The sequence below is a fragment of the Diadema antillarum genome, unplaced genomic scaffold (assembly GCF_040938485.1).
Source record: "Diadema antillarum isolate AM-2024a unplaced genomic scaffold, OU_Dant_1.0 scf00000060, whole genome shotgun sequence".
In the NCBI taxonomy this organism is placed as follows: Eukaryota; Metazoa; Echinodermata; class Echinoidea; order Diadematoida; family Diadematidae; genus Diadema; species Diadema antillarum.
In genome coordinates, this window is record NW_027270949.1 from 527,501 (window position 1) to 539,229 (window position 11,729).

Below are 11,729 nucleotides of genomic sequence, written 5' to 3' on the forward strand. Positions count from 1 at the left end.
AAACGTTGTCACCAAAAATGTGTCTGCCCAAAAATCATACTTTTATGGTCAACACTTTATTTTGTTGTTGTTGTTCCAGCCCTCTCTGTGAACGTTATTCTAATAGAAAAATTGTGAATTACATAACAATGTTTCCGTTATCATTATTGTTTCCAGTGAGTAGAATGAAAGACTACTTTGAATACTAAAATCATGACAATTTGATAAATCAAAGTAGGGCCTCGTTTCCTCTAATTATGTGATTTCGTGTGATTGTACACTCGATTACTTATATTGAGAATGTGTGGATGTTATACAATGTGTGTTTGTTTGTTTGTTTGTGTGAGGGTGTGTGTGTGGATGGATGTGCGTGCGTAAGCGTGTGTGTGTTTTGAAACACAAAACCTCCAAAAGTGTACGCGCCCATGCGTCTACATAATCAATAGTTCAGGTCAATTATGTGTTCACGTAAAGTGTGTGAGTTCGTCGGTGTGCATACAGGTATATAATGTAATAGGTATGAAATTTGAAGGTTATGTGCATGGCAACTATTCACAATTCGAGCTTTACACTCAGCTCGACTCCGAGTTGACTTCGCGGATGGATATTTCAAAAGGGGCGGCGGACAAGGTGAAGTTTCCCCCATCGACGCCAAAATCGGCCGTAGCGCCTTCTGGAAGCGAAAACTCGAATCTCCGCAGCATCGATGCGAGAAACAAAAACATCTGCATTCGGGCAATGCGATCGCCAACACACAGTCGCCTCCCTATTAAAAGATGACATGATGAGAGGAATGAAAATTGTAATTATGACCATCAAGTATGATTAATATATCATACAAATTATTACCCATGCAATATATTCTGTAATACACAGACCATCAATACAGTAGCCTATATTACATTTTCGACACGCATACTCCTTGCGATATTTTGCATACTGGGCGTATTGGGTGGAAAAATGCTTGATTTCCAAAAGGAAAAAAAAAAGAGAGAGAATTACCAGATAAATTCGTGAGATCATTCTATTGAACTGGTGTTCAACAACCCTGCCTCTTTGCAACTGATTGACAAATTGCCCTACATCGACGTAAATAAGCACTGAATTGATCAGTGTTTTAGTAGTAGCCATGATTAAAAAAAAAATCATGGGCGTACTTACTCGAGCAGGATTCGAATCTACGACCTCCTGATCACCGGCGGAAGCTCGGTGGTCTAGTGGAAATGACGCCTGATCGGTGATCAGGAGGTCGTAGGTTCGAATCCTCCTCGACGGCATAATTTCATGAATTTGAACCCTGCCTCTGTTGATAAGAGTAGATTTTTTCGTTTATATCTTGTTCATGGCAGTATAACATATCGAAATGTTATACACGGGATTTCTGCCATCTATTTCTGAAATCCTAACTATACACCGAATCTCGCAGGATAAGATAATAAATGTTTAAGAATACAGCATGTAACAAGCAAAATAGTATTTACCAGCTCCATAGGGCATGAACGCTGGGTTCTTCACCAGGTCTTTCCCATCTGTTGTGAGAAACCTAGCGGGGTCAAACCGCGTCGGATCGTGCCAGTTCTCGGGGTCCCGGTGGATGTACCAGACGTTGGTTAACACTAGCGTGCCCTCGGGGATGAAGTGGTCGTTGACGAGGACGTCGTGCCTCGTCTGTCGCGGTCCTCCCATCGGGGCCGGTGGTCGTAGCCGGAGGACCTCCATACAGGTGGCCTCGAGGAGTAGGAGCTGGTCACGGTCCGTGATCGCTGGGTCCCGGGATGGGCCGACGATTCGTATGATGTCGGATCGAATCTTATCAGGAATGACCGAAAATAATTGGTAAAAAGGAATTCTCACTCCAGAATTCAAGAAAACGAGTAAAGTCACACACACACACACAGAATATAAAATCTTCATTTAAGTCAAACAAGAAACACAACAACAACAAAAATAATGTGAATTTGGACAATTATTCACAAGACAATTATTTATCAACCACAATCAGGAATCATGCACATTCCATATAATGAATGCTTTGTCCAATGTAGCAAGTTTAGTATACGGAAAGAATGTCGAAATAATGACTGAGCACTGCAGTATTAATAAATGTTACCTATTATTTCATAAATAAGTCAACTAGCATTATTGCCATTAACATCTCCAACATTCAACCCTGGATGAATGCTGACGTCAGGATGTCAGGGTGACGTCATTTTGAGGAATAAAGAAGTAACTGGCCAATGACTATTTAACTATTAACAATGTGTGGTACTAGTATATCCTGAATTGAGCCATACCACGAGCAAAGCGCGAGGAGAAATACTGGTTTTGTTGGTTTCCAGCAAAATGTTCGCTCCATATCTAATCACACATTTTCTTCCTCAAAATATTGATGGTAACTTTTGGTCAGTTGTGCGAAGCCTTAAGGCACTGTTCTACATACCTTGCTTTGTAAATCGGGGTTGTCGATCAAGTAGAGGAGGATCCATCGCAAGGCTGACGTCATTGACTCAGAAGCAGCGAGAAAGATATCGAACACACCCCTCCAGATGTTCGCTTCCTGATTGGTGGATTGTTGACCAATGATTTAACGTGATTCAAATAATGCTGCAATGATAATCACCTTTCGTCTCTTCCGCTGAATTTTGCTCAGATTTCTTTTTAATCATGTTTTTTGGACAATAATTCAGCAACTATAGCCCCTTTCCTCTAAACGTCGTCGTTTCTAGATTACTACGAAACTATGATAGCTTGATGTGAAGAATATTAATACTTCCTAGCAATTTCTTGTCAACGTAAGACGTTTCTGACAACTGAAGTAAGACTCGTGGAGATAACATCATCACCTTCAATTTTGCATATATGGCTGCCACTAATATAAATGTTTCAACAATGCTTAGTCTATTCTGATACAATGATTGAAAACTTTGAATCTATGATAATGGTTATTTTTTTATGTAAAGGCGTCATTTATGAGATTAAACAGAAATCAAGCCCTGATATGATATATTTGTATATTCCTCTTTTTTCCCCTCAAATTATTACTTTTCTGATTGCTCATAAAAAGCAAGATCTGCACATGTTTTTAGTAAACAATAGTCATGGAAACGAATTATGCAAGACGGCATCTCTCTACCGTTTTCTTTGACTAGGATCTCAAAATGGTCTCTGTACTATTCTTCTACAATGAAGAGTAGCAATATTCATGACATAATGCGTGTCGTATTTTGTAGCTCAGTCGGTCCCACTAACTGACCTTCATGTGGGTATCGATTCCCTCCTCATCAAGCCGCCTAACCTCCAGGAGGTACATGTCGATGATGTCTCGCAGGTTGTCGGGATCGAAAGTCTCCCGGTGTTGCTGGACGATGTCCCGGATGAAGGCCTCCAGTGTGGCCAGGTTGAGGCGAACCTGTCGATAGAGGGGGGTGTAGTACAAACCACGACACACTAGGAGCCAGCCAGACGGGGACAGACTACGGAATGAGTTTCCTAAGAAGTGGAGAAGGAGAGAGGAAGCTATTAAGCGAATACCAATACAATTTATAGGAGAACGCACCTCCCTTTCTGTCAAACTTTCTTTAGATCTCTACTCTGTCAGAGATGCAATCTTCATTCAGGGAAATTAAATCCTTAAACTGGTAGGTTCCAGGGCTGCCAACATTGGAAACTAGTTGAGAGTGAGACTCACATAGGCCAATGCTATAATTTAGGAGTCAAAGTGAGTGAAATCAATAGAAAGGCATGCAAATGAAATATAGTTTTCGAGTGAGAAAGGACCAAAATGAGTGAGTCTCACTCTCAATGAGTGAGTGTCACTCTCAATGAGTGAGAGTTGGCAGCCCTGAGGTTCGTAAGACTTTTCGATGTGATGACGGATGTGATAACATGAAATGAAGTAACACACATCAATTGTCCCATGTTAGTAAGTTTGCATTTAAAGTCAGCACCTGATATTTTAAGATGCAAGATTCAAGGTTGCATGATAAGATACAGAAAATCGCTTTCCACTGGCAAAAAAGAGGGATATAAGATAGTAGCATTCTGACATTTCTAGGCTATCCATTATTCTTAGATTTTCTTTCTTTTGTGGAGGTGGGGGACCAATTTTTCATAGGAATTTCGACTGGTTGTTTGACTTAGCTGCGATGGACTCATTACAAACAACTTGAGTAATGGCATGGATTCTCGTTTTAATTAGCGTAATACGAACCGACGACGGTGAGGATTCGGTGAAACTCGGGATCCGAATACTCGTACGAGCGGCCGAAACAGATGCTACAGATGATGTTCGAGACGGCGTTGTTGATGATGTGATGGGGGTCGAACGAGCGACGTCCAGATGGACTGACATGGCAGGAAATGGGAAAGAAATGCATGCGCAATTAACACAGCAATAACTCAATTAATATGAGCCCCTCTATACATTGTAGTATAGATTAAACAAGGACAGGGTAGGCCTACAACGAATTGAAATGAATTGAATTTATTTATTCAGCATAAAAAATCAAACTATGAAATGATAAACAATCATGCCAAAGTACAGAGTACACTATAAAGACGAAGATGTAGAATACTTTGATATAAAATATGATAATAAGCTGAAGGGCATCAGCCAACGAGGAATAAGGTATGTAGGGAGGGACTAAATACAGCGTGATTACTGTATTTTAGGTCCATGATTTGACATAATTATCAACTACAGATTAATAATGGTGATGAATTTCAGTGGTCTGCCTATGAAATTTTGGTGATCAGAAGGATGTCTGGTAGGCCTACGTAGCTATGTCACTGTTCTATTATGTATTGAGACCAACATTTTTGTCATACTGTTGTAGATAACAATCTTTTTTGTCTTGTAGCTCTCTGTAAGCAAAAACGCTTCCTCGGTTTTTATTAGATAGAGAAAGAAAATAGGAAAGAACCGGCCTGGGATTTGAACCCATGACTTATTGTTCCATGCTTACCAAACAGTTGCACTGCAGACTTACAGTATTATACACAGTGAACTGAATCCCATTCATTGGAGTGACGTAATGATCTTGGAACTAACAGGCCTACCGAAACACTTTCCAGCCATTCTTTTTTTAACGATTTTATTGATTTGTTGTATTATGTCGTGTTATAGATGTTATGTCATGTTACGTCATACATGTTACGTCGTGTCATGTTATGAAATGATATGATTTTACATGATTATGATATGATATGCTATATGATATCAATGGTTACGTCATGTCATGTCATGTCGTGTCGTGTCGTGTCGTGTCGTGTCGTGTCGTGTCGTGTCGTGTCATGTCGTGGTTTGTTATGTCAAAGCGGGGTTCCCACTATCGTACGATTTATTACGAACGCCGCGATTGGACATTCGTAACTGATCGTGGAAGTTTCGTTGAACTCATCTGAAATTTCACGTTGGATACGAGGTTATGCGAGTCATGTTGCTTCGCCTGGATGCGATATGGTAAAGCCCCCGTTCCACTATGCCGTTCTCGCTACGATTTGACAATTTTCTCAGGTCAGGAAGGATCGGGTAAAACCTGAGCCGATCTGGACACAGTACGATGTTAGAACGCTCTAAGTACGCTGCAGTTACGACTACCAAGTGCTTGCTACGCTCTTACTACGATGATCGGGAATTAGACATTGCGATCTCTGCCGCTGCCGGTACGCTTTAGAACGATGTAGCTACGCTGTTAGTGCGATGTTGGCGATGTTATCCGATCAATACACGCTGTATCTACGCTCTGAACGATCTATACGATCTTATCACGCTGTTACCCCGTTCAGAGAGCTGAAAAGTGCCCGATGTGCCCCGATGTACCCCGATTCGACTGTGGGTCAGCAGTCAGTCAACTTATTAGCATGCAGAACCGAAGAAATATACTGTGGACCTCGAAGATTCATTCTTCTTTTTTTACTTTTGATTTTCAAAGTTGTTGTTGCTTCGTTATTCTCACTACTCTTTCTTCATCAACGAGCCCGTGCTTCTGTGCCTCCAGTGCCCTGGTTATGACCCACCATCTCCCGCTCCTCTCCCCTCCTCCCCCCCCCCCCCCTTGTCCACTGTGGACTTACTACCTTCTTCACTACTATATCTTTCTATCCTCTCAATTTTTTCCTTACAAGAGAGCCGCCATGTGTTTGTTAATGTGCGTCCGTATGTGTGCATGTATGTGTGTATTACTCTGTCTGTCTTGTTTTTTTTTTGTTTTTTTTTGCTACCGTTTAGGGAAATTTGTTGTTGTTGTTTTTTGCAATTATATATTTTTCTCTATGAGGGGACTGCATTCTAATACTACAAGCTCTGCTTTTTAGCAGTCCCCTCCATTTCCAGCACTATTTTGTATGCATTTACCACAGTGACGTAACTGTTATTGGTATCTCTGTTGATAATTTGCCTGTATCTCTTTTACAATGTTATTCTGTTCATCGCATTGTGGTACTGATTTCATGACGTCTGTGTATATGAGCGTTTCTTTGTGTTTTTTATTATTTGTTTGTTGGAAGTGAAATAAATCAACTTGAACTTGAACTTGAAGAGCCTCCTCAACTCGCGGTTCTTTTGCAGCAATGCATTGTATAAACAAAGACGTGCTGATTTTTCAAAGGATTTTTCTTGATATCCTTGCTTTTATAGTCCGTCTTCCTCCAGTTGTAGATGATTTCATATTCTTCAAAATTCTGCTATGTCCTCTTCCTCCTCTTTAAGCATCACGTGCAGTCTCTCTTTCTTCGCCTTTTGGGTAGCTGCTTCGCTGCTTTCTTCTCTTTTTTTTTCTTCATCTCTTCTTCTTCTTCTTCGAAAATTACAGCTAAAATTACGTCCCGTTCTTGTGCCGATGTTACTACGCTCAGAAAGACCTTGTTACGCTCATCCCGCTGCGTTTACGCCGTCATTACGCTCTCCCCGCTGCGTTTACGCTGTCACTACGCTCTCCCCGCTTGCCGTACGATTAAAAATATGTCAATTTTGATCGGGGAGATCGGGAAGAAATTTTGAACCGGTTCAAAATTTCTTCCCGATCTGAAAAACTGCCCGCTCCAACCCCGACCTCCACACGCTGCTGCTACGATGCTTCCGATCCCCGTACGCTTTTGCCGCTCTCTCCCGATCTGCTAGATCGGGACAGATCGGGGTCCAAATCGTGATAGTGGAACGGGGGCTTAACGATTGGTCTATTTCAAACAATACGATCTGTCACGATCTGGTCTCCCGTTCAAATACGATCCGATAGGATTGTCCCGATTGAGTCCATGATTGGTTCCGATCTACCACTATCATTACGATCGGGATCCCCGATTTGGTGCGTGTAGCTATGCTCTGATACGTTCCAATACAAATACCGCGAACCAATGCGGGCAGTTGAGATAAGATACGACATCTCTCACGATCGGGATCAAAAGCGACCCCCATTTAAGGTGCGATTGGACCCGAATGGGAATATCATAGTCCGGCTGACGATGGATTTCATTGTTTCCTCAACTTCTGCAGAGTGATTAGGCCTACTATCCACAACCATTGATGATGGCAAGGGATGACAGGTTGAGGATGATGAGAACGTGACCTTTGCAGTATTGCGAATGACGATTACGTTATCATCAGATAGAAAGCATCACCTAGGCCAGCCACAACCTCAGATAGTCCCTCCTCTAAGTTAACTTAAAGAAATTAATACAATTCGTAGATCATTGAATCGACGTGCTCACCCTTCCGCCCCCACACCCCCCCCCCAAAAAAAAAACACACCAAAAAAAAAACAAAAAAACGAATACACAAGATGAGATCATTGTCCCATCTTCAGTAAAAAAAAAAAAAAAAAAAAAATCAAGACAAATGTTTTCACCTTCCTTTGAAATACATGAAGAAAATATGATGAAATTGAACCTATCTTTTTGAATACTTACACAATATGTGTTATATACGCTCATTGGCCGAACTGATAGCATAGCTTGTGTGTTTGATTTCATATTCACATGTATCATATGCATTTTTATTTCAAAATGTCGTTATCTCATGGGGCATTGAAAGTTTGTTTGGTTTGGCTTGATTTATTGTTTTATTTAACAATGTTTAACAAAACCGACATACAAACACAACAGAAAGGTAACTCCCCTAATATAATGTCACTTCTAAAAAAAAAAATTGCTACACTTATTAACTAACTTATTGACTAAAATAATGACAGTGATCTTCATAGTTATGCACAAGTGACCATACATCCACGACAATGGTCACTTTTCAAAAGTCACAAAAGTTACTTTGTGGGGTATGTGAAACATTCTGCTTCTGGTGGATGTTTTAGTGGTGTTGTTATTTTGTATTTCATTGTGCCACCCCTCCCTTATTCAACCTCGCAGAATACAAAATATGTACGATTTGCGAGTAAAAGAATTGAAAGGGCAAATGTGCAAAATCAGCAGAAGGAAAGTGAAAAAGTCGATCCCAATCAACACGATTAAGAAGCACGATTAGATAAGATTTGTTGCGTTTTCATGCTAACGATCCAAGACAATCTGTTGCGATGATCACGATCAAAAATTAATCGTGTTAATCGTAGAAAATTTTTGAACCGTCCAAAATTTTTCTACGATTAACGCGATTGCCACGATTGACCTCAAGATCTGATACAATCTAATACGATCTGATAAGATCACCACGATTGCTTCACGACTGAGACCACGATTTCAATCGTGGCGCCAATCGTGATAGTGGGAACCCGCTTAATTTGTTTGAAAACTATGATATTTTGACCTGATGGAGGTCGGGGATAGAATTCAGTCAGTTTATTTCTCTGGTCATACTCTTTGGTCGCCTCGTCATGAAATGCTCGACACAGCCTGTCGGACTCCCGGACGATCACCGACTCCAACTTTTCATGCTCGACCTCGAACTGTCTGAACGCCGTGGCGACGAATTTACGTAACTCTTTCCACTGATCTCCACTCGAGAAAGCAAGGCTGCCTTTTGTCCCAACAGACAAACAGAAAAGAAAGAACCAAGATAAAGAATTCGAATAGGATTAACTGTTTCGCAACTTGGTTCTCTAGTACCACCGATGTGGAATCCAGGAAAAAGCAGTTGCATAACTCCATTGCCTAATTTGTGTCGGTATTGATGCTATCGGCATGGCCGTGTAAGTTTAACAGGAGCAATTTACGGTTACATAACATAGTTCGGAGCAAGCCGACAAAGTTACCGATATGATTATTCAAATTCATGTAATCAAAGGTACATGACTGGGACTGTATAAAAAATAACCAGGATATGAAAAAGAGAAAAATTAAAGCTTGGATAGATGTTGCTGCTCTAGAAGTAGGTATGTAAAGTCTTTACGAGCAAAATTTACCAAAAATCGTAAAGAACTTTCTGCGAGATATTGCTTTTACTTAACTTCCCTTTCTTTGATTTCGTTGCACCTGTTACAACAACATGCGTACTCATGGATGAGTAAAAAGTACTGGGGTGCCACAGAGCAAAATTTGAAGCTCTTAAAGAGCAGCCAAGAACGCAGCACAACGAAACCTCTTTACCTTCGAGAGGGAGGGCGAGCGAGTATTCAATAGGGACATTGCGGTCGGTGAAGACGTCGGCTTCTTTCACGAGAGACTGCTTGACGGCATCGACGTCGTTGAGGACGACGGTTAGCATTGGTCCGAGCCGGACGCTGATCAGGCCGCCATATTTCTGGGCTAAACGGGCGAATCCTGAAAGAAGTTTGTGTATATATAGATAGATAGATAGATAGATAGATAGATAGATAGATAAGACATAGATAGATAATAAACACATTATCTATATATGTATCTATCTGTCTATCTTTCTATCTATCTTTCTATATGTATCACTGTCATCTCATATCATTCATGCTTTCATTTAGGATTTGAGTTTAATTTTCATTTGAGATGTCCAAAAAAGCAAGCAAACAAAATTACTCCTATGCCAGCCACATTCTCCATCCGGTAACTAGATTTTCGGCAAGTTAACAGCAGCCTTAAGCCAGGCTGACACTTGCACGATTTTGTGGCACGCATTGGCACGACTTGAGTCGTGCCAGTGCGCAAACTAGTCGTAAACTGGCGTGAAGTGTGCGTAAACCCGTCGTGAATGCGTGCCATGTCGGGACGAGAATTTTGAAATGTTCAAAATTTTGTTCACCACTTGCCACGACAAAATCGTGGCCAAAAGTCGTGCAAGTGTCAGCTTGGCATTAGATGTGCCACATCGCCATGGGGTAAATGAAGTGCAATAATCAATATCTGCTGGAAAAAAAAAAACAAAACCCAAAACAAATAAACAAACATGTATCTACCTCCCGATTTCGTACTGGTCTTTTTTTTTAAACTCCCCCTTCAAATTTATGTTGTTCATGGAAGTGCTTGAGGGAAGTTGTTGCCTCCTTGCAAGATTTGATAACAGAGGCAGTGGATGAAGTGTGTGGTTGTGACCATGTGTTCATATAATGGGTAAAATATCTATCCTTAAGTATTGTATTAGCACGTCTACTTTGAATGAGTAGCAGTTATAACAAAAATGGTTAATATATCTATAACGCTATAGCGCTTAAATGTGTTTCAAAGGTCTTCGACGGATTAGAACTTTCCATAAGAAGATTATAATCATCTAAACTTAAACTTGGAATGATGTATTTTTAATGCAATAACTACAATTGACATGGGATAAGGAATGGAAGGATGGAAGTCTGATAGATTCATGCAGTAATTCAACTTGAATGGCGATAAATAAGATGCATTAATTAGTCTGTTGTCTCAATACCTTCTTTTTCTCAGGTTTATACGATTTTTATCATGAAAGAGTGGAGATCAATGTTGGACTGCGAGCATGAGAGAGCGAAAGAGCTCCTTGCGCAGTGCAGCGAAGAACGAAAACGCTGACATTATTTCCAAGTCAAAACTAACTGACGTAGATTAAGAGCGTCTGAACTCAGACATATCGTCGGAACCGTATGCATATAGGGTGATATTTGTGTTTACAAAGCAATTACCATATAACCAAATGTTTTGGTCTTTGGTCTCTATGCACTACACCTTATCAGATATCACTTCATATCACATCATGCGTCATTCCATGTACGTGGACTTTTAACGCACTTTACCTTTAAATGGAGGCAGCTGGAGAAATGGCATGTACCCTAACAGTGGCAGGCCGATGGGTCCCGGTGGTAGATTCCTAGGCGTCCGGTAGATGCCGACCAGCCAGGTAAAGAAGAGTGCGCCGACACTTCCGATAAGAACGGTCTGAATCGTAAGACTAGGCAAACAGCCTCCAATGTAACTCGTCATAGAATACATGATAGATTAAGTCTAATACACAGCTTAAAAGCTGAAATTGATTCACACTCACCGTATGAATCCCAATGTTAGACGAATAGTCCAACCTCAGACCAATGAATTTGGGACATTTCGCAACGACCCTATAGATGACTGCTTATCGTAGGAAGGTCTTGACTAATCTGAATTATTTACTAGTACCTGCCTCTATTCATCGAACACTTTTTGTGAGTTGGGAGTATCGTAGCATTGAGCACCTATGATGTGACACCCCCAGGATAAGAAAGAGGAATGCAGTATTCTAGATCAAACTTTCGTACCACCAGAGTGCATTTAACTTGACAAAATGAATGGTACAAGGCAAACGGCAGTACCATAACACGCTCGTACAACACGACTGTTATGAAATGTTTTTCTCTTTTTGACGCGAGTTCATATTGTATTATTGAATGTGAGGTAAA

General features: G+C 40.8%; 1 protein-coding gene across 1 annotated transcript; it reads right to left on the reverse strand.

Annotated features, from left to right (window-relative positions):
* Nucleotides 1-551: 551 nt before the first annotated feature.
* LOC139716007 (cytochrome P450 2U1-like) lies at nt 552-11,289 on the reverse strand. Its single transcript, XM_071627565.1, has 8 exons — nt 11,094-11,289; nt 9,511-9,684; nt 8,782-8,941; nt 4,190-4,323; nt 3,233-3,468; nt 2,420-2,536; nt 1,461-1,788; nt 552-745 (listed from the first exon to the last, which is right to left on the reverse strand). Exons 1-8 carry the CDS (start codon nt 11,287-11,289, stop codon nt 552-554), a joined length of 1,539 nt encoding a protein of 512 aa, XP_071483666.1.
* Between the last annotated feature and the right edge of the window lie 440 nt (nt 11,290-11,729).